At 37.9% G+C, this 26,830-nt stretch overlaps 1 protein-coding gene and 1 long non-coding RNA gene across 19 annotated transcripts in view; one reads left to right on the forward strand and one right to left on the reverse strand.

Annotated features, from left to right (window-relative positions):
- Positions 1-20,470, forward strand: part of LOC309606394 — an 81,580-nt gene extending 61,110 nt beyond the window's left edge. Inside the window, exon 2 of the long non-coding RNA XR_014231803.1 lies at positions 19,280-20,470. This is a non-coding gene — a long non-coding RNA (uncharacterized lncRNA). The remainder of the gene's footprint in view (positions 1-19,279) is intronic.
- DLG2 (discs large MAGUK scaffold protein 2) overlaps positions 1-26,830 on the reverse strand; it is a 2,068,078-nt gene that overhangs the window by 606,550 nt on the left and 1,434,698 nt on the right. For all 18 annotated transcript variants that reach the window (XM_082343299.1, XM_082343288.1, XM_082343300.1 and 15 more), the window contains one exon: positions 16,824-16,948. In XM_082343299.1, the coding sequence (XP_082199425.1) occupies positions 16,824-16,948 (125 nt within the window). The remainder of the gene's footprint in view (positions 1-16,823; positions 16,949-26,830) is intronic.

Raw genomic sequence — 26,830 nt, forward strand, 5'->3', positions numbered from 1 at the left:
GTTAAATAAGTAGTCAAATAGTCCTAAATAGTAAATAATAGTAAGTGGTAAACAGAGCCACAGTAGGATTTGGGATGGGTAGGTCATATAGCTTTCATTTGTAAAATGGGAGAAGAGCAATGATAAATGGAAAAGTGAGAAAAAAGAACCAGTATGAAGCTGCAGGCTACTACGTGGGCAGATCAAATTAAAGATCTGGAAATTGAGTCACATAAATGTACTCCTAGGGGTATGCATTTTTCAGTTTAAAAATCTCTGGTCTAATTTACATCAAAAAGTTTAGAATAATTCAAGACAGTCCTAGGTCCTTTTCTCTTTTTATTGTATACATTTTCAAAGCAATCTCTTATTAATTTCCTTGGCTTTAAACATTCACAATTTTGTCCCTAGACAGATCTCTCAGAGTTCCAAATCTGTATGTTCAATTGCCTATTTGATATCTCCACTTGAATTCCTCATCAGGATCTTAAACTTAACATTGTCCAAAATGGAACTTATCTTCCAACTGCCTCTCCACCAGTCTTTGTCAATTGTTCTGATCCATCACTCAAAGTCATCCTTTGATAATTCTACCAAATGGCGAACTCTATGAAGTCAAGGATATTGTATACTTAGCATCTGATATGGGGCCCAGGGCAGAGAAGGCACTGATGCTTTATTTGAAGGAATACTACTTCTCACACCCCACTCCAATTAGTCATTAAGCCTCCTCAAGTTTACTCCTTAAGTATATTTCAAAATGTATCCACTTCTCTCAGTCTTTTCATCAGCACCTTAGTCCAGGCTTCCATCATTTATCAACTGAATTACTGCAATAGCTTCTTAAGCTGCTCTCCCCGCAGGTATTCTTGTCAGTCAAGCCAGACTCCCACAGCCATCAGAGTGATCTTTATAGATAACAATTTGGTTCAGCCATTTTCTCATTGAAAATCCAAAGTTTCATGTTGCTTTTAGAAGGATAAAGAACAAATTACTCACTGTGACATCTAAGGCTCTGCCTGATTTCTCACGTCCACCTCTGCATTCTCATCTTGTCCCTGTTATCCCTTTCTCACTAACTCTAGTCCCAGGGACCTCTTCCTTATTTCTCCTCAGGCCTTTGGACATGTTTTCTCTGTCTGAAGATTCCTCCAGCCCTTGACACTTGGCTAATGCTTACCCTTTACGTTTCAGCTTAAATACCTCCTCCCTACAAGGCTTCCCTTGGATAACCCAGATGAGATCAGGTCCATGCTATTACAGCTTTTCACAGCTTATGTACTTTCCTTTCATTTCAACTCTAAATTTATTCATTACTACACTGGACTGAACGCTCCACCAGAGCACAGATTCTGTTTTTTTTTTTTTATAAATTTATTTATTTTTGGCTGCGTTGGGTCTTCGCTGCTGCGCGCAGGCTCTCTCTAGTTGCGGCGAGCGGGGGCCACTCTTCGTTGCGGTGCGCGGGCTTCTCATTGTGGTTGCTTGTCTTGTTGCAGAGCAGGGGCTCTAGGCGCGAGGGCCTCAGTAGCTGCAGCACGCGGGCTCAGCAGTTGTGGCTCACGGGCTCTAGAGCACAGGCTCAGTAGTTGTGGTGCACGGGCTTAGTTGCTCCGCGGCATGTGGGACCCTCCCGGACCAGGGATCGAACCCGTGTCCCCTGCATTGGCAGGCGGATTCTCAACCACTGAGCCACCAGGGAAGCCCGATTCTGTTTTTTGTTGTTTGTTTGTTTGTTTCCTTCTCTATTCCCAGCTCCAACGGTCTGATTCATAGCAGAACACTCAGTAAATATTTATAGGACTAATGGGTAACAAAAGTCTGGGAGTAAAATGGAAGACTCGGTGTCAGTTTAATAAATACTTGCTTTACTTCTTGTTTGTCACTTCACTAAATTTCCCAACTTCAGTGACTTGCCACAGAAGTAGATATGACAGTGACCTCAGCCCACTCAAGATTTTTTACCCCACTACATTGAAAACTCTGAAACTCCTCCCCTCACTCCCCACACTCATACAAAAGTGGCTCTGCCCATTCCTTTTTCTAACTCAGATTTGCACGTTTGATGCCCCAGTCTGAATGTCAGAGAAGGGGAAATGCAGGGGAGATGAGTTCATGGTACATAAGGCAGCTCTGGCGCTCTCACACCCAGCACAATTGTTAGGCAGTAGAATGCCTTTAAATGAAGCTCTACAATAAAAGTATTTTTACAATAATATATATCTGGGATAATGAATATTAAAGAGTTTATTCATGCTTTAATACAGACATGAACAAAGAAAGCAGCTACTAATTCATTCTTTAATTCATTGTTTTCTGAAAGGAAGCACTGCTTTCTTTCCCCTTAATGTTCTGCTTTTCTCTTTAGTAATTTACTAGAAAATTAGACTGTAATATTTAAAGGAGTTAATGGAGGGTAGGAGTAGAAGGGAAATAAGACCAACATTTTAATTAGTAGCAGGGTATGGTAATCTAAATTGTGGTCCTGATGCTTGTGTTCTAAATACCGGACTAACCTGCATAACTAAAAATGATTTGGGCTTAATTCAGATAACACCTGGGTCTTTACAGACAAATTCTTGGTCACTTGCCTGAGGCTGACTTGTAAATTATCTTAACTCAGAGTGTGGAGTAACACCAATACTGAATGTTAACACCTCTCCAGATGCTTGGTAAAAACTGTGGTTCTTAATTCAGTCCACTGGAATGTAAAAGAAAACTTCTGATCTATAATTTAAAAAAATGAAAAAAGTTTGTAATAAGGAGCACTGGAGCCCATTTTCAAGCATTTTAAACCAAGAAACGTGTAACAACTGATCTAGGGATAAGTTAACCTGGTTTTCTCTAAAGCTATCAAATTTTTAAATCCCTTCCACAGAGATGTTCATTGTAATGTAATAAAGTAGGGTAAAAGTTAAATAATGTTATACTCATATAACATGAAATTATGCAGCTATTTAAACTGTTTACAGTTTAATGTAAGAAAAATGTACTTTTTTAAGGTAAGAAAATGCCTGTGTTGTGATATTAAATGAAAAAGGTAGAATGAAGAGTTCAACTATATAAAACCATACACTGAATATGAAGGAACATAATAAACAGATCATTTTGGTGATGGGATTGTGAGCAATTCTAATTTACTTTATAAATATCTATATTTCCCATATTTTCTATAATGAACATGCATTACTTTCTCATCAGAGAACTACATCATCTTCAAAACCAATATTATTTGATCTTTATTATCTTCCTTTCATATAAAGTTGCCTAGACCTCCAATTCATGCCAATCAGTCATTTCCTGAAGAACCAAAAATTTGGGTGTCACTTAGGTGTGTTTGTGTTTTTAATTTTTAACTCTATGACATGGGATGTTGGCAGGGATCTGTGTTTATAGATTCTTAAATATACGTTCAGTTATTCATCTGCAGTTAATTGCAGCCATGTGCTATGGTGGGAAGAACATGGATTTTGGAATCAAACAGACTCGATTAGAATTTTGGCTCAGCTGCTTATAGCTTAACCTCTTTGAGCCTCCATAAGCTTATGGAAGTAAGCTTAATAGGTGGCAGCTCGTATTTTCCAAGTGTCTATTGTGAGTAAGGGACAGTGCTAGTAAGGGACAGGGATGTCATAGGAAATAGAATAAAGAATAAATAACATGAGATTTCAGACCCACAGAATGGTGGCATATTAAGGGGGCTTAGAGATTCCCATGTTCCCTCCCTTCAGATATAGTAGTCAGGAAAATAAGTCATCTAAAGCAAATAAATGAGTTATCACGAAGGCAAAGGAAGACTTATTCTCTATAAATTGGGATGAAGGCGACAAAACTTAATATGAGAAATCCTAAAAGCCAAGAACTCTACCAATAACACACATACCCTGTTCATTTTATTTTTACTAGGCCCTAAAACTCAATGAATGTAATTTCCCTTATTGTACCTGCCAATTAACCTTTAATGTTCACTAATGATCATTTCATAGGAATCTATGAAGCCCAGGGGAGGCAAATATATGGGGTCTACCTCCCCTCTCCCACAACAGACATATTCTGGAATTCCCTGACTGCAGCTCACTTTAGTGGCAGTATGGACCTCTTTCCCAAGTTCAAGTTCCTAAGGGTTGATGGTGCAGGCTTTCTGCACAGCCAGAGGCTCAAAAAAGAAGTCAAAGAACAGCTATTCGCAGAGGATGTGGATGAAGCTTTTGGATGTGCAACCTTTAGTGTCACAGGCATGCCCCCAGGGCCCTCACAGTGCAGGGAGGAGCTGGAACCAGGAAGGGAAGCGGGGGGTGGGGGGGTGGGGGGTGCTGCGAGCTGGGGTCTGAGGCCTGCTCTCCCGGTGCTGAAATTCCCAGTGCAGGACTCTGACAATTCTAAGTTCTAGCCAGGTTTTCCAGTCTCAGCTTCCTCTAGGAAACTAAAGTGCAATGTACAGAGGTGGGTGGGAAGGGGATGTGGGAGGGTGGAGGGATATCTTGTGAGCAAACGTTGCCTGGTTTGGACTGGGCAGTGTGAAGAGAAACCTCACTCGGGAGATGGGAGATGGTATGTAAGTCTCCATTTTGCTGTGGCCACACCCGCTGCGTAGAAACTGAATGAATAAAAAGTAGCTCTAATATATATAGAATACATTTATGATTTTGGCATCTGTTAAGCCAATTTGCAATGACATGATGCTTGCACAAAGCTTACCACATTATTGGGCCTTTCTAAATAATGACATAATTTATAACTGTTCAGAAAAACCATTCTTGAAAATAACTGGGATTACCATTGAACTAGAAACCAGGAGATAATTTGCGTGTCTTTCCCTCCTTTCCCCCAAACCATTTCGTTTTTGGTAAAGATCCCAAGGAGCTATTTGCTAAAATCAATATCAAATACACTTTTAGAATATTAGAATAACAACATTCCTTCTGGGAGACTATTAGAAATAAATAATAACAAATGCCTTCTCAGCACTTAAAGTTGCGATCAGCTCTTTGCTATAGGAATGTGATGAAGATTGCATGTTCTCAGAGTTACAGATTTAATCAAAACAAAGGATTGATTTCCTGGCCATGATAATAGTATTCTGAATGTCTCAGACTGTCAATGAAAGTCAAATAAATGATCAAAATTTGATTTTGAAACTGAAAATTCCCAAAGATCCTCTATTATACTCATTTTATGGAGAAAGATGTTAAGGTTAAGAAGGCTGTGGAACCTTCTCAAGGTCTCAGAGCTAGTTAGCGGCAGAGGTGCTCAGGTATCTCTCTTACCTTCACTAGAGCAGCGCATCTTGTTAACTTTCAGTGTGAGCTAGAAGTTTGGGTCTAGACCTACAAATAATGTCAGAACTTGCTCCCTATACACAAAGCAGGGACTAGAATTAAATCAAAATATTTAGAGCCACATGGAATCAATCTTAAGGGGTATGAATCACCACATCTATGTTTCAATAATCCTTGTTCCTTTGTGAAAAATCGATATGTTCTTTTCTTCCTTAAGTATATTTGGATAATTGGAACTTGAAAAACTCTGAATTAATTCTCCTAAATTTTAATGCACTTCACTGATTTGTTTTTGGCTTTTGAAAATATAAACTTTACTTATCAGATCATTTTTGTAAATTATTGATACTTTAGCAGCTAGCACACAAGGTCAAATATCTGCTAGTTTATCTAGGAAATAGGAGCATTGTATGATATTTGCCTACTTTAAAGATTACTTAGACCATATAGGCATGGAGCCCAAACCAAAGGTATTCTCTACTTGGTGAACAGATTCAAGAACTTTCCTACATGATGGAACTTCAGATGAATTAAATCTATAACTTGACAGCAATATGAAGAAGTCATGAGCTTTCTGAAACTAGAAAAAAAATTCTCAGATTTGTAAATTATCAGATTTGTAAATTCTCAGATTTTTACGCAAGAAAAGAATGACTGGATATTTTTTATAGCAGATTTATTGAGATATAATTCATGTACTTTAAAATTTGCCCTTTCAAAGTGTACAATTTAGTGATTTTTAGTATATTCACAGACTTGTGCAATTATTAGCTCTATCTAATTTTAGAACACTTTCACTGTGTCCAAAAGAAATTCCATACTCATTACCAGCCCCTTTCAACCATAAATTTACTTTTTTATCTCTATGGATTTCCCTATTCTGGAATCTCATAGAAATAAAATTGTACAATATGTAGCCTTTTGTATCTGGCTTCTTTCATTTAGACTATTGTTTCAAGGTTTATCGATGATGTAGCATGCATTAGAACTTCATGCCTTTTCATGGCAGAATAATATTCCATTGTATGAATATATCACAAATTAACCATTCATCTGTTGATGGACATTTGGATTGGTTCTACTTTATGGCTATTATAAATAATGTTACTATGAAGTTCATGTACAAGTTTTTTGTATGAACACATGTTTTCAATTCTCTTTGGGTATATACTTAGGAGCAGAATTGTTGTTCATGCAATAACTCTTTTAACTTTTGAGAAATTGCCAGACTGTTTTCCAAAGTGGCTGCACCATTTTACCTTCTCACCAGCAGTGCACGGCAGGTGATGATTTCTCCACATCCTGGCTAACATTTGTTATTATCTATCTTTTTGATTATAGCCATCCTACTGGGTGTGAAGTAGTATCATTTTGTAGTTTCAATTTGCAGTTCCCTGATAAATAATATTGAACATCTTTTTATGTGCTACTGGCTATTTCTATATCTTCTTTAGAGAAATATTTATTCAAATATGTGGTAGGCTGAATAATGTCCTTCTAAAAAGTCCAAGTCCTCATCTCTGACCTGTGAATATGTTATATTATAAGCCAAAGAGACTTTACAGATGTGGTTAAATTAAGAATTTTGAGATAGGGAGATTATCCTAAATTATGTGGATGAGTTAAATATAATCACAGGAATTTAAAGAAGGAGGCAGTCGAGTTACAGTCAGAGGAGAGATTTGACAGAAGCAAAGGTTGAACTGATGCTCTTTGAAGATGGAGAAGACGGTTATGAGTCAAGGAATTCAGGTGGCCTCAAGAAGCTGGGAAAAGGCAAGGAAATGGATCGTCCCATAGATTCTCTGGAGCTGCCCTATGAACATCTTGAGTTTATTTCAATGAGTCTGATTTTGGATTTCTGACCTCCAGAACTACAAGATAATAAATTTGCGTTATTTTAAGCCACCAAGTTTTTTTACAATGTGTTACAGTATCAATAGGAAATAACTGCAAGTCCTTTGCCAATTTTTTAATTAGGTTGTCTTTTTATTGTTGAGCTGTAAAAGTTCTTTACATATTCTGAATACAAGTCCCTTATCAGATATATTATTGCAAATATTTTCTCCCATTCTGTGGGTTGTTTTCTAACTTCCTTAATGGTGGCCTTTGAAGCAGAAAAGCTTGTAATTTTGATGAAGTCTAATTTATCTGCTTTTGTTTTTGTTGTTGCTTTTAATGTTATGATAAGAAAGCACTGCCTAATCCATGGTCATGAAGAATTACTCCTATATTTTCTTCTAAGAGTTTTATAAGTTTAGCTCTTACATTTAGGTCTATGATTCATATTTAGTTAATTTTTGTGTATGGTATGAGGTAAAGTCCAACTTAATTCTTTTGAGTGTGGATATTCAGGAGTCTTGGCACAATTTGTTAAAAAAGAGGGGGCATGTTTGCAAAAAGCTATTTCATTTAACCCACAGAGAGATTTATTTTATTAGATTACGTAACAGTTGACGAAAATCAGAAAACTGTTGGATATGCCTTTCTAGCTGTGAAAGACTGCACTTGTATACTTGGCATACTACCAGATATGTAGCTGAAATTATTCTTCTTGTTTAGAAATTTTCCTGTGTAGTTCTAAATTGTTGAGGACTTGTTATTACCAGTCACTATGGAACTACTTGCTAATTGTTTTTTTTCTTGTCTAAACAGGTTGTCAGCATATTTAGGGCTGATAATTTTTTTTTCTTTTGTTTTTTTTTGGGCTGATAATATTGATAGAGGAAATCAAAGGACAGAGGACTGTTCCATCTTACCCCTTTTCATTCTGTGGGCAGAGATGGAATGAAATAATCTGAGTCCACTGAGATCCCAATCATACTTTTTTTCTAAGGAGAGTGCTGGTGTAATCTGCACTGGATAATGAAATCTCCCTTCTCATGAAAATCTTTTTGTTCAGGGCAATGGTTGGGCTTATGTGCTGCTTTTGCCTCAAAACGATAATGAAAGAAAAGTTCACACGGCTTTGAAGACACTGAGAGTCTTTGTCTTTGAATGAAAAATTTAGCATTATTGTAGTCATTTGGTGCAAGAGTCACACATTTGGTGGAAGTTGACATGTTGGACTTGGTAACTAAAGGTTTTTGTTTCCCACCATCCAAACTAATGCAAGTTCAATGTGGAGAGGTATTCTATGGAGTTAGCAATCTCTTATGCTGTTTCACTTACTGGAAATCTTTTATTTCCTTACACAGTCTGAAAGTGAGTCTTGGGAGTAAGTTTCAGACTGTGATGCTTGAAAGTTGCTCCCTTTCCTCTGCTTAGTGCTTCTCATCGGCACAGAAAAAATTTTAATTTAGGTTTGCCTTCTCCATTTCTAAGTTATGTGATGTCTTCATCTCCTGATGATCCCCAGTGTTTCTTCTTCTTCTTCTTCCTTTTCCTTTTTCTCCCTCTGTTCTTCCCCTTTGCCTCTCTTTTCCTCATGTTATTATTTAAAAATTACTAGTGAGTTAATGGGTATAATTAATGAAAAATCAAAAGGATGAATTGCCGTATGACAGCCAAAGGATGATGTTGTAATTTATACACAGAGGTTGTGTTCTTGAAACATTGATCCTTTACCTCTCGACTTCAGTCGGTATAGTCAAGCCTCAGTATGAACAATAGCATTCTTATTTGAAATCAACATATATGGCTTTTATAAGGACGAAGCCAATGTTACTTGTAAACAGACATAGAAGGAACAAATGAAGCAATGAACTTAAAGAAAACTTGTTTTTTTGTTTTTTTTTCCCATCTTGTCTGGGAGTAGAAATGATTGTGCTGAGGGCTAAGAGATTAAATTGTGTCACTTGTCAGGATATTGGCAAGTAGCCATCTCTTCTGCCTGCCACTACATGCTGCTTTTGTGCTGTGGATGGGTTTAATAAATGCACTGTTGTGTAAAATGTCATTGCTGCTTTGCCAAGCGGAGGCTGTCATGTGATAGCTCTTCCCCAGGATGACAGATCAATATTGGTCCTCAGCAATCCTGAGACTTGAAGCCACACAGAGGGCATTTTTATGGTTCAGATACAAAAGTTGAAATAAAAACCATTCTTCAAAGCATGGACAGATATCTATTTTGCTCTGGAAGAAAACCTAATGTTCTTTCAAAAATGTTCTAACTTTAAAGATAGGTAATGTTATCAAATTTTAGTGACAACTTCTAGAAGAAATAATACAAATGGCTTGTTACATTTTTTAAAGAGTTCAATCTTTTTGTTAATCAAATAAATGCAAAGCAAAGCAAGGAAATATACCATTGTTTGCCTTGGTAAACAGCCTAAAATCATACACATTCAAGCACATGAAATGTTGATGACATATTGTAAAATAGTCCCTCCCTAACATCAGTGGTAGAAGTAAAATTTGGTACAGTCCTTCTGGAAGGAAATATAGCAATATGTATCAAAATTCTTTAGAATGTTCATACCTTTTGGTGCAGAAATTCTACTGCTAGAAATATATCCTAAGGAATTTATGAGAAACAGAGTCAGCAATGTCTTCCAAAAGATTGTCAGTTATTTAAATTGTGGAGAAACTGAAAACAACCTAAACTCCTAACAATGTAAACAGTAAATGTATTATTAAACAGCAATTAAAATATGTACAAGGCTTTTTAAAAAATGATATGGGGAAAGGTTTATGAAATAAAGTTATGTGAAATTAAACAAATGCTAAATATTATATACAGTGTGATCTAAACTAAATAAAAATAAGTAAAATAGCAAAAAAATTACCAGAAATAAGTGTACAAAAATGTTAATACTTATTGACTCTATTTATTGTAAACATGAATGTGTTGTGTTTTGTTTAGTTTTTATCTGCTTTTCTGAATTTTATACATATTCCACAAAGGACAATTATCATATCTATAAAAATATATACACAAGAAAAAGAGGTTGCACAGGAAAAGGATCACTATCCAAAGGAATTCATTTAAACCCTCATATGCTCTCTTGCCTTGCCTTTTAACTTAGCCTTCATCTCACATTTTCCTTATAGCTTCTGGCTCTCACCCTCCGTCCAGCCCAGACCAACATCCCCAGCCATCAGTTGTAACAGTGTATTTCAGCTAATCTCTGTATCTGCTGTCCCTCACCTTGGGGGACTGGTTTCTTCCCTATTTCTGACCTTGATCCACCCCTTGTTTCTGATTGCTTTTCACATCTTGCCTCCAGGTGTGTGAAGGGCCTGAGCCCAGCCATGAGGCCTGATCAGTGTTTCTGAAGATCAGAGTGTGGTAGTGCTGGCAGAGACAAGCCAGTCTGCACCTCAGCCTAAGTGAATATTAGGGTCCAAAATGCCATAGAGTCCATATTAGCTTTTTTTTTAAAAATAAATTTATTTATTTATTTATTTATTTTTGGCTGTGTTGGGTCTTCGTTTCTGTGCGAGGGCTTTCTCTAGTTGCGGCAAGCGAGGGCCACTCTTCATCGCAGTGCACGGGCCTCTCACTATCGTGGCCTCTCTTGTTGTGGAGCACAGGCTCCAGATGCGCAGGCTCAGTAGTTGTGGCTCACGGGCCTAGTTGCTCCACGGCATGTGGGATCCTCCCAGACCAGGGCTCGAACCCGTGTCCCCTGCATTGGCAGGCAGACTCTCAACCACTGTGCCACCAGGGAAGCCCCATATTAGCTTTTTATTGCTCCCTGACAAGTTACCACAGCAGTTGCAGTTTAAAGCAACGCATTACAGCTTCGTGGTATATATGCTCCTACTTACAATTTACCAGTAAGGGAACTGGAGCACAGAGAGCTTAAAAAGAGGTCCAAGGTCACTTACCTAGAAAGGAGAACTTGAAACCCAGGTCCTCTACTCCAAATAGTATGTTCTTTCTCCTATATCTCTCTTCTGGGGCAACCACTGGGACTTGAGTTCAGTTTGGAGTCTGATCTAATTAAGGAGAAAGTCACCTCTCACCTTATCTGTGTCTTAAACCTACACACTTGCTTTATATTGGGTGTGATGGAGCACATACAGGAAGACTTTTCATAATGAACTCAGAACTCCTCGAATAATGTAGATATTAATGTTTTGTTGCTCCTTACAAAATTACCACAAATTTAGCAGCTTAAAACAAGACCTATTTATTAGCTCACTGTCTGTATAAGTCAGAAGTCTGACACAGTGTGGCTGGAATCGCTGCTCAGGTTCTCACAAGGCTGAAATCCAGGTGTCAACCGACTACATTCTCATCTGGAGCTGTGGGTCTTCTTCCCAGCTTATAAGGTTGTAGTAAGACACAGGTCCTTGCAGTTGTGAGATGGAGGGCCCTGCTTCCTTGTTAGCTATCAGCTGGAGGCCTCTGTGTGCTCCTAGAGGCCAACCTTGTACTTTCTCACATGGCCTCCTCCATCTTCAAACCAGGAACAGTGTCGAGTACTTCACAGATTTTGAATCTCTTTGACTTTCTCTCCTGCCACCAGCCAGAGAAAGCTCTCTACTTTTAGGGCTCATGTGATTAGATCAGGCTCACCTGAGTATTCTCCCTATCTTAGGTCAACTATGCCATGCAATGTAACAAAATCACAGGAGTGATAGTTCATCAAAGTCCCAGGTTCTATGGATTAGGGTGTGGAATCATAAGGAGTGGCATTTTTAGAATACTGCTTACCACAGTGTGTCTTTTAAATGTCATTCTTCTTCCCCCTGCAGTATAACTTAGAACATAAATACATGGACATTAGACGCAGACTGCCTATGTTCAAAGTCTGGCTCTAACATTTACTAGCCGTACAATCTTGCTAAGTTACTTAACCTCTTATCTCAGTTCCTTGATTTTCTTACCTGAAAAGAGGGAGTAATAAAAGTATAGGTCTCGTCAAGTTGTTATACACTTTAAATGAGTGAATGTGTCAGAAAAGTACTTGGCACACTGAAGTACTATGTTGTCCTTGCTATTATTATTATGGACCTGATTATTATATATCCACTGAAAAGTCCAGATTACTACTCTCCTTGGAGCAGACCCAACATCTCACTTTTCTGGGCCTCAGCTTCTCTTTCAATTTTAGTAGGATTTAACTGTCAAAAATATAATTTATAATGTGAAGGATACATCAGAAAAATGTTTACAAGTTCCTAACTCACAGCACCAAAGAATCTGTCAAGTTAAAAAAAACCAAAACAAAACTATGTTTAGTTTGTGGGCTTAGTTTTTAAGTAAGGGAAACATAGCAGATTCAGTTGACTGTATTATAAACTTGAGAATAGAAACATAGAACCTTTTCTAGTACCATACCTGTTTCTAAATGGGTTTTAATTTCATGTTATGATCAAGAGAAAAGGGCATGTGAAAAGATAGGAACAGGAAGCTTAGGGAAGGCCGTAAAGGATGAATGGGAACTGAAAGAAAGGTGGAAAGGATGAGAGGAGAGAAAAAGAAGAAGGAATGGAAGCAATAGAAGAGGAAAGACCACTGAGAGGTAGAGAGGGCTGGTAAGGAAAAGGGGGAAACATTACTAAAATTTACTGAGCATGTACTATATGCTTGGCATAGCTAGGGACTTAGGTTATCTCACTGAATCCTCAGAACAGGTATAATTGTCATCACTTTATAGATGAGAAAACAGCAACCACAAGAGTTTAATCTTTCCAAAATCAACTATGTTAGTATACAGGCATCAGAACCTACATCTTTCCAGAGTTCATTGTTATTTGCTGATTCCATGTTCACAAGGACTAATGGTGAGATAGAAAGTACTCCTCACACATTGTTAGTCCAGCTTCAAAGAGTGTTCCTGTTACACTGAGAAAAGACTTCTTAGATGGGCTTAGGTGTTACTGCCACTTAACACTACCTTAGATCATTAATTACTTGAGTCAAGACATTTGGAGTCTAAGGGTCCGAAAGGATACATGCACCCCAATGTTCATTGCAGCACTGTTTACAATAGCCAAGACATGGAAGCAACCTAAATGTCCATCGACAGAAGAATGGATAAAGAAGATGTGGCACATATATACAATGGAATATTACTCAGACACTAAAAAGAATGAAATAATGCTTGCAGCAACATGGACGGACCTGGAGATTGTCATACTGAGTGAAGCAAGTCAGACAGAGAAAGAGAAATATCATATGGTATTGTATGGTATCGCTTATATGTGGAATCTAAAAAGAAATGATACAAGTGAACTTATCTACAAAACAGAAAGAGACTCACAGACTTAGAGAACGAACTTATGGTTACCAGGTGGGAAGGGTCAGGGGAACAGATATTTAGGGAGTTTGGGATTGACATGTACACACTGCTATGTTTAAAATGGGTAACCAACAAGGACCTACTGTATGGCACGGGGAACTCTGCTCAATATTTTGTAACAACCTAAATGGGAAAAGAATATGAAAAAGAATAGATACATGTATATGTATAACTGAATCACTCTGAGGTCCACCTGAAACTATCACAGCATTGTTAATCAACTATACTCCAGTATAAAATAAAAAGTTAAAAAAAAAGACATTTGGAGTCTAGTTAAAACAGACCCCCCAAATGATTTATGCCTCAGGATAAATTACTCGACGGAGCCTCAGCTTTCCCATCTGTAAAATGTAGGCTTTGAACCAGATAAATTGCTAAATTCTGAAATCTATCTTAATGTCACGCTGCCAGATTTTCAGCTGAGTGTTATTCTTGAACTCTTAGATGTCCCCAAACCATTCAAGTTCATGGCAGGAAGGAGTAAGGTGGGAAACAGTCTCAGTGGTAGTAGCAAGGATCTATCACAAAGAACTGGAGACACACACCAGAGCTGTCTTCACATAGGCACAAGGCTGTGATGCGGATTGGGGAGTTGGTATATAGGGTTGCTCCTGTTAGGACCATTGTTCAGAGCTTTTCAGGTCATTCACTGCACAACCTCACCAGGCAAAATTCACATACACAGTCATAGGCCACGGCCCTGGCTCCAGGAAGCCAGAAAGAAGACCAGTGGGTAGAGTTCATAATAAAAACAACTGTGGCTCAGCAGAAAAATAGCAAACTTTGTAACTGTTCAGAGTTGCCCATTACCATTGTGAAAAACTTTATCTTTGGGAATTTTTAGGCCAGGACCACATGAGGTAGGAGATTCTACTATTGAATTAGAGTTTAGAGAGTACTTAAGTGATATACAGGACTAGATTTTGGAATGTATTCAAAGTTAGATGGGTGATCTTCTTAAAATATTTAATTCTTAATTTCCTGAGTCCATATTATTATGGCCATAATAACTGTACCTGCCTCATATGGTTGTCGTAAGTGTATAGAAGATTGTGTGTCTATGTGTGTGTCTGTGTGTACCTACATCTCTATTTATATTATCAACCTGTCAATCAATCTATGTATCCATCCATCCAACCATCCACCCACCTACCAACCTATCTACCTACCTACCTATCTATCTTAGCACAATGCTCCACACATGATAAAAGCTCGATAAATGTTAGCTGTCATTATGATTATTCTCTTTACAACTATTGAATGACGCTCCCAACACAGCAGAACTTCCTTTTATCTCCGTAGGCATAAGCAAAGAGTGGTGGTACTCTAAGAGATGCCATTTTTCATTCTTAATTGTTGAATAAGCACATAACATGAAGTTTATTTTATTTGAAACTTAGGGCCAAAGTTTGGCTGAGGTGAAAGTTCCCCTACTTCTAGGTAAAGAGTGATATGAAATAATGATTGTGGCCCACTTTTCTGAAGTTTCCTTTAACAACTTTATTTCTAAACTTTTTAAATGGAGCTTCTCCAGGGTCCGGCATTAGCAATCACTATCCCCACCACGAGTCCTAGAATTACACAGCATCTAGTTCTAATCTCTCACTCTGCAGCATGGACATTCCCTCACCCAGAAATTAATTTAGTCAATTCAGCCTGAAAATTCTATTCAAAAAGCATGTGTTTCCTGTGGGAGCGTCACTCATGTCTTTTCTTGTTGATAGGGGACGCCGATGTACCTGAAAAAAAAGCGTGATTTTCCTCCACAAGCTGCAAAGATGCAGCTGTCAAAAGTAATCACTGCATCAGAACAGTTGGATAGGGAAAAAGTGTCCTTGGCTGCTTTATAAAAAACCAGTAAGCTAGCTTCTCTATGCTTAAAAAAGCAGACTCAGGAAGGGCTACAAAGCTTACATTTCTGCCACTTAGGTCACAGTTTTCAGTGTGGCTTCATGCAAGCTAAAACCATTCTTACCTACAGGCCTTGGCCTGTGCTACCCTCTCTCCCCACTCATTAATTTACCCTCCTTTCTCTTCTCATTTTATTCACTCATTCATTCATTCATCCAAAAACTCTTTCATTCATTAAGAATTTATGGATTCACATCTATAATATAACTGCTTGGCCTGAGGAGATTTACAATCTAGTAGAGGTGCTAAAATAACATTGGGACATGTTTTTCTCCCCAAGGAAATCTTTCCTAATTGTTCAATCTACAATCCCTTTAGCTAGTGTTTTATTATTTATTTATTTATTTATTTATTTATTTTTGGCTGCGTTGGGTCTTCGTTGCTGTGTGCAGGCTTTCTCTAGTTGCGGCGAGCGGGGGCTACTCTTCATTGCGGTGCACGGACTTCTCATTGTGGTGGCTTCTCTTGCTGTGGAGCACGGACTCTAGGTGCGCAGGCTTCAGTAGTTGTGGCACACAGGCTCCGTAGTTGTGATTCATGGGCTCTAGAGCGCAGGCTCAGTAGTTGTGGCGCATGGGCTTAGTTGCTCCACGGCACGTGGGATCTTCCTGGTCGAGGGCTCAAACCTGTGTCCCCTGTGTTGGCAGGCGGATTCTTAACCACTGTGCCACCAGGGAAGTCCCTAGCTAGTGTTTTGATCTCTGATAGAATTTTATATCATTTACCAAGAGCCCCATGTGGGTGACTCTTATTTTCCCAAATAATCTTTAGTTCTTTAAAGAGAGGGTCCCTGGCTCAAGCCACCACTATTCTATCCTGAGCAAGATCTGGCTCCACTCCAGCTACAGAACCTCACCTGGTGTTTTTCATCCAAGACACGTGATTTCCTTCTTTCCTGGGACCACTTGCTTCTTCTCCCTCTGGGTTCTCATTCAGGTTTGTGAGGTTAATAAATTATTTTTTTAAGACTCAGACTGGAATCTTCTTACAGAATAGCTTTTCAGACTCTTTCCATCCAAACTCCTACAGAAAGCCCTTATAAATGGTTGCCAAATCCATGAACACACACAAGGTGCACAACATGGAATTTCTTTGCTAATACTACAATAGTTACAATATATTGTTCTCTACACATTTTATTATTTGCTCATCAGCTCATAGTATTCTTCTTTCCAATCAGACTGAAGGCCTCATGGAACAAAAGATACATCTGTATCCCTTCCTCACACTGCCTGGCTCAATGTTGAATGTGGTAGCCATAAACAAACACAAATTAAATACTAGCTGAAATTCAATAAGTAATAAGAGATCTGGAAAGTCATTACAGAAAGCTTGCTTTGACAGTCTTCTCTTTCAAGTACAGAACTTTTGGAGGATTATTACTCTCCAAAGGCACAAGTACGTCTCATTGATGTGGCAGATTTACTTTCTAAATAATTCTAACATTTCAGATCTTTACCTGAGTCTGCCATCCTCTGCTGCAGCACCTCCAGGTATAATCTTCGTAATAAATATGCCAGGGTCATCTCCAATGTGGGGATTATCTGTCCCTCCAGCAATACTGAATCCCAGGCCAGAATTCCCCTGTAGAAACAATAAGCAGACATTAAGTGTTGTGGCTGTCACCTAAACCTAGTTCCCCTTGTACTCTGCGTTATCATCTTACTACTCAAATGGAAATCAGGTGATAACAGCCTTGTATGCAAAGCTATAAAGTACACTGTCAGCAGACAAAGGAAGGTCAGGAACAACACTCAGGTTTGTCCCTGCATTGTAAGAATTCAAGGGCCTTATATTTTTGCTTCTAAGAAATGTTTCCTTTATTCGCAATTAAAACGATCATTATGAAGTAGGAAATAAAAGCTTACATACTGTGTAATATGAGAAAATGTAAAAAATCATTAGTGTCCATTGTAAAAATTATACACACATACGAAAAAGAATGGAAGGAAATCAGTCACAAGAAGAACATTTGATTTGATAGAGTAGTGAAATTTAGGTGTTTTCATTCTGCTATTTCTGGTACTGTTGCTCTAATACTATCTATGCAGCAAAGAAACGTGTTTTCCTGTTAATAAGGAACTTTGACTTCAGAAGGCAGGGACCTCTTCTAGAGTCATAGCAAATGTGAGACACTTTTCAGTAATAAACAGGCTTTAATTTGCTGTAGATACAGACAAGGAATGCATTATTGTTGCAGCATGTAAATTTGAATAGTTTATACTCTAATATAGCTTTCATACTTACTCCTGTAGACTATAGTAATTGACATCCAATGTACATATAGCCCTCTAAAATTTGTATGTAATACATAATTAAACATCTCTCCCAAATTCACAAACTGTCTTACTTATTTTTTATTTTCATATGCTTTTTAAATCTCCATCTCCATGGTTACATTATGTTTCCATACTATATTCTATTTTTTTTCTAATTCACATTATATTTTAAGCCATTTCCATACAGCTAGATAATCTTTATAATTATCCATTTAAATAACTAAATAATATTTCACCCAGGTCATTTATTTAACCAGTCCCTTGTCACTGGATATTTAATTTCTCTATATACTCTTACAACAAATATAGCTTACTAAATTTATGATCACTTGATTAAATTTTGCTCTTGGGTAAAAAGAGATGAGGAATAAGAATTCAGTAGTTAATCCAGAAAAATTAATTAGGGCAATCAGTCAGAAAAGTTCAATGTTAAGATAAGATCAAGTATAACTTGACAGTTATACTATCACTGCAAATGTCAAGGTAATGCTTAGCAATTTTTATTGACTGAATTAATAAAACTGAATTTCAGAGGGCTGTTTTCACAATTGTACGTCGAAAGATTGAAGTTAATAATTCAACCACAGCCACTAAAATCTCGTCTTTGTACTTCTGACTTCTCTCTAATTCTGTTTTCTTTGAAAAATTCCAGTGTTCTTTGAACAGAGATATTACTTAGCAGTAGTCAAATAATGAATTTATTTAATATTTATTAAACACCAGCTTTGTGCCTGGCACTGGACTAAGCCCTGGAGCTACAGCAGTGAATCTTTCAGTTTATGAGGCATACGAAAGGCAAGTGCAGAGGCAAGAGTGGCTAACAGGAAAGCCACACATAGGGACTTTTCCTGAAGGTGAAGAGCACTTAGTTACTTTTAAGTGGGTCAGGGTGGGAGTTGGAGAGGAGGACAGAATGTTCCAGGCAGACGGAAGAACATATGTAAAATCCCTGAAGTAAGAAAGGGTATGCCAGGTCCAAGTAACAGACGATGAGGCTAGAATGAAGAAAGCAAGAAGGAAAATTGGATGAGATGTGCCTTGATCATGAGGTTCTTCAGAGCAGAATGTATGTGAATCCATTTTTGGTTTTAATTACCTATTGACACCAGATGACTGCATTGGTGTTATATGAATATATTCTACGTGACTGTCTTGAAGCTCAGGCTTTAAGGATTAAGACCAGGTGATTTCTGCCTTCATGGAATTCAAGGCAGAGCAGAAAAGACAGTGATAGTTTGGTGTTTGGTGATCAGTACATTTTCACTGTATAACCTCAACTACACTGTCAGGTCTATAGCCACCAAGACAGTATTTAGGTGACTTAATGAGGCAGTAGAAACTTATAGAATAAGATCTTGGGTTTTAGAAGGAAAAGATGGGAAGATGAGTATTTCTAATGTAATTTGGGTTAGCTCCAAAAACATCAACTAGAGTATATTGGTCTTACCAGAGCTGACACCTCAGGGATAACAATTTCTTCATTAATAGGGGTAGGGAAGGAGGCAAGCAGAGACTGGGAGATATTCCAATGATTTCTCCTGATAATATCAAAATTTTTGGAGAGGGCACTGAATACTTTGTCATTTGAGAAAAATATTCATGATCTAGCTCTTAACCCTTTCTCCTTTATTTCTAGCTTCATACTTGAGCCCCCAGGAACGCTGAACTGAACTGCTGTCTCTTTTCCTGCACAGTACACACGATAGCTCATCTTGTGGCCTTTACTCATGCTGCATTATCTACAAGAAATCTTCCACCTCCCCCTTGATGTTTTAGATGGCATCTGCTCCAGGAAATATTAAATGCCCACCACAACTCCTCTTCATTGGGTAAGTCACTCCTCTTTTGAGTTTTTGTAAATTTCTCCACTTAGCTATGTCATATACTGTGTTATTTTGACATTATATTTTTATGAGTCTATCTTTCCTTCAAACTGACCTTATAGTAGGCAGGAACTATACAATATTCATCTTTGTTTCTTGGTGCCTTGTGTGGCACATAGTATTGTTCATTAAATATTTGATGAATGAGTGAATAGACCAATTTATTGAGAATATTCAAGTTCTAAAGGGAAGACTCAGAAAGGACACAACAGAAGTCCACAATGTGTTAAGGAATATAATACAGAAGTAGAAGCCATTGTGTTCTGTGTGGCTCCAAGAATAAAAATGGAAAGCCCAGAAATTCAAATTGTGGCTTAGCTGAAGGATGAATGATGAGACAAGAGCTGTTCAAATTGGGAATAGGCTGCTTTGCAAGGGAGGGAGGATCCTTCACTCAATGGGCAGCTGGCTAGACACTGAACATGAGGGATCCAAACATCTGCTGAGAGGTTAAACTGGATGACTTCAAAGGATTCTTCTGGATCTCTGGCTAGATTTGCAGGAAAACGGTTCTTGCCAGCAGAAAAAAAGGGAATGCTATAGGAAACTTTAGAGGGGGATGTAGGTCACTGCTGTATTTTTTAAAACTTATTGTATGAATTCACAGACCTTTGAAACAACAGTTTTGATGACAACCTAGCAGTATGTAACCATCGTTTTTAGAATTGACTCTCATACGGAGAATATGGTGGCTCTGGCATTTACTAGCATACATGCCCCTGCCCTCAAATCCACTCTGAGGAAAGGAATGAATGAAAAAGGAATGAATGTATAAGAGAACCCACAATGAAAAGAGGTAGGTAGAATTCTCTGGCAGTCCAGTGGTTAGGACTTGGCGCTTTCACTGCCAGGGGCCAAGGTTCAAACCCTGGTTGGGGAACTAAGATCCTGCAAGCCAGGAGGCGTGGCCAAAAAAAAAAAAAAAAAAAAGAGGTAGGTAGAGACAGAGTATAACGGGACCTGTGTTTCCAGTCCCAAGGATTCCCAAAAGCTTTTGTATTTCAATTAAAACCAGTCTGCCAGTTGGGCCTACCCAGTCACCATGGTTCCTTAGAAGAGGCTCATCTGAATTCAGCTAAGGAAATTATTTAAAGTGCTTTCCCTTCTTCCCTTATTATTCTCTCCCAGCCGTCCCTTTCAGGCCTTTGCTACCAGCAGCAGCATTCAGTGGAGAGGGAGAGATAAAAAGCAGCAGTGAAATTACTGCCTGCTGTTCGCCATGGCTGAATCTCTCCAGTCCCCTGACAACCATCCCAGAACCAGCCAGCTGCAAAGGCAGACCCCAGAACCTCTCTCCTCTGAGCAGCCATCTTTCCATGTGAACAGGCAGACCCCTGGCTGACACCCTTAGAGCCTGAAAATTGTGACTAATTAACTGAGTGTTGATACCTGACACAGTCAATGGAAACTGCAAGGTGCCATGCTGGTGAGGGCAGCCTCTGTATAGAGTTCCAGGTGGGATGTTGTTTCCTTGCAGTTGGGCAGATTCCATGCCTGAGAATGTGGCTGGCAGGGACCATTCTTTCTCCTGGTTCCCAGTCCTCCACATTAGCTGACTCTCCCCCAGGAGCACAAGCCCATTGTCTAGCCAAGTTGTACTTTCTCTTTCATGTACTACACTCTATCTCCTCTCAGAAAAAAAAAAAAAAAAGTTAGCAAAAAGAAAAGACAATTTACCATTTAATTGATGGTTGCAAATATAAATACAGTATCCTCAGAAACTCCTCTTTCATTAAAAAATTATTCTCTAACAGAAAATTACCCCCAAAATGGGGTTGTAAAAAAGAAGAGGACAATAAAGTGATATCATAATCATATATATTTATAGAATGTCCTACTGACAAAGAATTTCTTTGATTGTCAGAAGTTCCTACTTTAAAATACTATTTAATCTGGTAAATCAATTATAGGAATTTATCCTAAAGAAATAACCAGAGATGTGTACAATGATTTATGTTCAAAGCTTTGTGGCAGTATCATGCTTCTCCTTCTAAAAACAAAACAAAACAGAAAACAACTTGTAACTGGAAACATCCAAACAATGGAGAAATAGTTAAAAATACTGTGGTATGTCTATTTGAATGTGGGAATATTTTGGAGCCATTAAAACTGTAGTGATATTTAATGACAATAGAAAATGTTCATTATATAAATGTGAGAGGAATAAAAAGTGTATGAATTTTAAAGTATGATCACCACTAAAATATTAAAAATGACTTGTTTTCAGTAAGAACATTATTACTTACTAATTAGTAATAGTAAAACTGTAATAATTACTATTATTATAATATTAAGTAATAATTCAAACTACCTAAAAGGGAGACTTTTTTTAAGTTATAAAGTTCTTAGTAAAATACTAAAAATGTCCTCAAGGGAACTAACATTTATTGCATTTTTCTTTTTATGCTAAACACTGAGCTAGGTTTCTTACAATCCTCTATCTGGTAGACAGTATTTTCCCCTTTTTATATATTAAAAAACAAAACACAAAAACATATAAAAACAAAAGAAAAACCCTGAGGCTGAGAAGAGTGAAGTAACTTACATAAAGACAGAAAGCAAGTAAATAATGGAATTCAGATTCAAACAGGATTTTTTAGGCTCCAAATACTAATTTTTTCCCTGTTACATCATACTGCCTCTTCTGGGTTAAACAAATAATTTGATGGTAAGGAAATAATAAAAACAATAGCAATAATAAACCATTAAATTTTTTTTTTGAAAAGAGTCTAAACCACTCCTATCAGTATCATAAAAATATTCAAAAAATTTGTAATGGAAAAGCATGTACTTGGACCATTCAGACCTGGGTTTGAGTACCAGTTTTGCCCTTGCTGGATGTTTGACATTAGGTACCTTTCTTAACTTTGAGTCTAGTTTCCTTGTCTGTAAAATGTATGTAATAGTAACTACTTCACAGAATTGTCTGAAAGATGAAAGTAAATGACATATGTACTAGCAGAGCATAGATCTTGGCACATGGGTGATGATCAGTCAATGTTAGTTCACTTCCTTTGGTTTGACACAGCACTGTTAAAAGGGTCCTTACAAACATGAGGACAATAAAGGCAAATAGAAGTTAGACAACGTATTCTTTCATTCATACCTTCATTTATTCATCCAACAAGTATTTGTTGATGAATTTTAACCTACAATTTTACTATATGTTATTTCGCTTGGTAAAGATAATTTAGTTACACATTCTAAATATGGGAGAAGGGATGATTAGGTAGGTAGTATTGAGAATTGTTAGGTAAACAAAAGCTAGATAAGGGAAGACTCAAACACTATTTTTTAAACTTTCAACACCTATGGCCTGTTTTGATACATAGAATTTTTTTTTTAAACATCTTTATTGGAGTATAATTGCTTTACAATGGTGTGTTAGTTTCTGCTTTATAACAAAGTAAATCAGCTATACATATACATATGTTCCCATATCTCTTCCCTCTTGCATCTCCCTCCCTCCCACCCTCCCTATCCCACCCCTCTAGGTGGTCACAAAGCACCAAGCTGATCTCCCAGTGCTATGCGGCTGCTTCCCACTAGCTATCTATTTTACGTTTGGTAGTGTATATATGTCCATGCCACTCTCTCACTTTGTCACAGCTTACCCTTCCCCCTCCCCATATCCTCAAGTCCATTCTCTAGTAGGTCTGTGTCTTTATTCCCATCTTGCCCCTAGGTTCTTCATGACATTTTTTTTTTCTTAGATTCCATATATATGTGTTAGCATACGGTATTTGTTTTTCTCTTTCTGACTTACTTCACTCTGTATGACAGACTCTAGGTCCATCCACCTCACTACAAATAACTCAATTTCGTTTCTTTTTATGGCTGAGTAATATTCTATTGTATATATGTACCACACCTATGGCCTGTTTTGATACATTGAATTTTTGTATATCCCCTTACCAACCCCAAGATTTCAGTGCATTCCCCTCATTTCAGCAAGATCTATATGTTCCTTTCACTCCCTGACAAGAATGTCAAACAAGCCTATTGTCTGCATATCTGCTCCAGCAAAGACATTTATTTTTATTTACTATAATTTATACTATAAAATAATATATATGTTATTTTCAAGTATATAATTATACCTTAGCCTCCCATCTGTAAATTTCTGACATGCACTGAGATTGCAAATTACTAGTGCACAACTTGACAATTGATCAACAAATACAAGAGAATGGTGACCAATATAAGTAGGCAGAATAAAGATATTTTTTAAAAAGTTAAAACAGATAATAACATATTAAATAATTCCATAGGCTATATGCCAGGATAAAAACATCACTTGATAGAAAGGTCTATGAGCTGGCAAATAATCTTCTAAATTTTCCTGAAAGTAATTTTATTTTAGGCAGTAAATCTAGAATGGCACAGAGAATAAAAATATATCTTTTTCATAGTTATTACCTGTTGAAAATCATTCAAAGTCTTTCTCTCATCCACTTTCTACAACATACTGCAATATTAAAAGATGAATGGCCCCAGGCCCATTATTAGGGTATAAACATATGAATGTAACACAGACATTCCTAACTACTGTTGCTTACGATTAACAGCAACAAAAAATTTTCCCCCTCAAATTTTCCTTTTTTTTCCCCCTTCTTAACATGCTAACAATCCATGTATCTTTGGCTAAAGGTCTTAGCCCAGGAATAAGAGATGCCTGTTTTCACTCAGTTACAACTGCTAGGAGTTGCATTTAGGATGTCCCAAAGTTTGCTTTATTAAACTGTGTTTTTCTGGAAGCTGCTGAGTAGAGGAGCCATCAGGAGATCTGCATTTGGGGATTGGTAACTGTTTAGGGGAAAGCGTTTTAAGGGGATGGCGGAGAGGAAGCAGCTTCAACAAACAGGTGGGCAGAGAATGCCAGATTACAGTAGACCGAAAAATTTATGAGAAGGAAATGGGTGACATAGTGAAGGCAGATTCCTGTTTCTGTGAAAGAGTTCTGTTCTTAGGGGGGATACATGGTAGTATCTGATGAGAAGGAGGCAGGGTAGTAGAAAGATTTTAGAGGATGGCAGGGAGGGGACTCAGCATGTCTGTGGCGTAGGGGGAAGAAGCCCATGGAAAGGGAGACTGAAGGTATAGGTGAGAAGGAGAGCGCGTGGGAAACAAATCCTGACAAAGGAGGAGTGAGAAGAGGGTCTAGAGTCCAGATTCTCTGAGTCCTACCATAGGTACTGGTTAAATACATGTGCTATAGCCATACCAAGGAATACAATGATATCATGAGATGAAAAGATCTTTACAGTACATCTTTAGATAAAGAAAATAGAATACAATATAGGATTTAAACTTTGATCTCGCTTTGTAATATATATGCATAGAAGAAATTTGGAAGTATGTTCACCAACATGTTAATATTGCTCATAGATATCAGAATTTTAGACCTTTATTTCTTTTGTCATTTTGAGCAAGTCCATCATTAATTCTTCCTTATAAGTTATAAACACACACACATTATATTTGTAAAACTTGTCTAGCAAAAGAACAAAGGAAACTTTGCCTTCAAGATAGCATAACTCAGCCTTGGCTTGGGAGAGGGATACCTTTTCTTCTTTACCAAGTCCATTTTGTCTCACCCTTTAGATAAAATTATAGTGTTATTTTAAGGGGGAAGAAGTTATAGGGTCCTTTTAAGGTAGAGGAGAAGGAAACCGAAGGAGTTCTTGACTGACGACATGTCTTTGCTCTATATATTTAGATGTCAGGACATTAGAGGGAAAAGTCTAGAATGAATGTGGAGACTTAAGTAAAGCAGTAAAGGGTTGGAATTGCAGCTGTGAGGCAAGAGAGACACGTTGGGATCAGTAGGGGTCTGGTGAGCAGCACTGAGGTGGGACATCGTCAGCGTGATCACGAGATTTTCTCCCACAGAGTTTAGTAATCTTGAACAGCAGAAAGGGAACGTTTGATTGCCTTAGGGCTGAGGTTTGAAAAGCAAATGCCGTTGACTCTCAAAGGAATGAGTATATAAATCACAAAGGATAGGAAAGGAAGAGAAGCACGGAGGATGCTCAGAGACTGGATAGATAGACTGAGGTCATAACAAGGTCAAATGATGGATTTACGGGGGACTGGGAACAGAAGAGAGGGTGGCAAGCTGTGGACACGATGGGATTTTAGGGTTCAAGATTTCAGAGATGAAGCAACACTCATTGATAGTCATGGGAGTGCATAAATGTCAAATCATGTGAATGTATTAAAGTGATGGGCAAGTCAGAGTTGTAGCCGACACTGACGTTTCCTTGGAAGAAAGAAAGAGACAAAATAGACAAAAGAAAAAAAAAGGGCCAAAATTGTTCAGTGAGAGTGAGGAAAGACCCAGGGTAAAGATGAGAAGAGGACTAGGATGTGAGGCAGTGTGGCAGCTGAAAGGGTTCCAAGCAGAGGAACAAGATGTGCCAAGCCGCCATAACATCTCCTTGAGGGTGTACGTGAAAGTTTTCTGAATACCAGACCTAGGAGTATAGGTTCCTGGAGAAACTAGGTTTTCTTCATAAGGCATGACATGATAAATGTGGCATTTTACTACGATTAATTCAAAGACTTTGTATAGGATGAATTAAGAATAGGCTTGATGGATTGAGTCAGAAAGCAAGGAGAGTAATTTGGGATCCAAAGTAGTGTTTGAGCTGTGAACTCTTAAGATCTGATTTAGGACATTGTCAATGACACTCCAACTGCACAATGTTTAAATAACATCTATCTTGTACCCTGCAATAGTATTTAACTGAATGCCACTAGAAGCTAATATATACTTCTCAACAGCTACCTCCATAGTCTCTTAACGTCTTGATCATTTTTTCAATGTAAGCTGTTAACAATGGAGTCCCTCTCTTGCATGCGCATTAAGCCTTCTATTTCCAATGACATCTCTTCTTGTGTTTTCTGAAAACTTCCTGGCATATGAAGGATTAAAGTATATATCTGTTTAGGACAGTTTATATATAGAAAATAAGAAAGAAATGGGGAAGCGTATGAACTACTCAGTTACCACATCAAGGAATCTGATAGCCATCCTTGACTCCTACCTGCCTGCCTATCAGTCCCCGCATTTTATTAAACATCATGACTTGTCAGTTCTCTCTTTGAAAGATCCCTCAAATCCATCCAGCTCCTCTCAACTTCAACTATCACTGCCCGGCTTAGAACTTCATGAGTTCTCCTCATTGATCCTGTGGCTTCCGGGCCTGTGTCACTTCACCCTATCCTTCTCATGGCAGAATGCGATCAAAATAATGGATCTCAAACTCAAATGACAATGAAGGCAGACAAGACATATAGGA

The sequence above is a fragment of the Balaenoptera borealis genome, assembly GCF_965194805.1.
Source record: "Balaenoptera borealis genome assembly, chromosome: 11".
Classification (NCBI taxonomy): domain Eukaryota; kingdom Metazoa; phylum Chordata; class Mammalia; order Artiodactyla; family Balaenopteridae; genus Balaenoptera; species Balaenoptera borealis.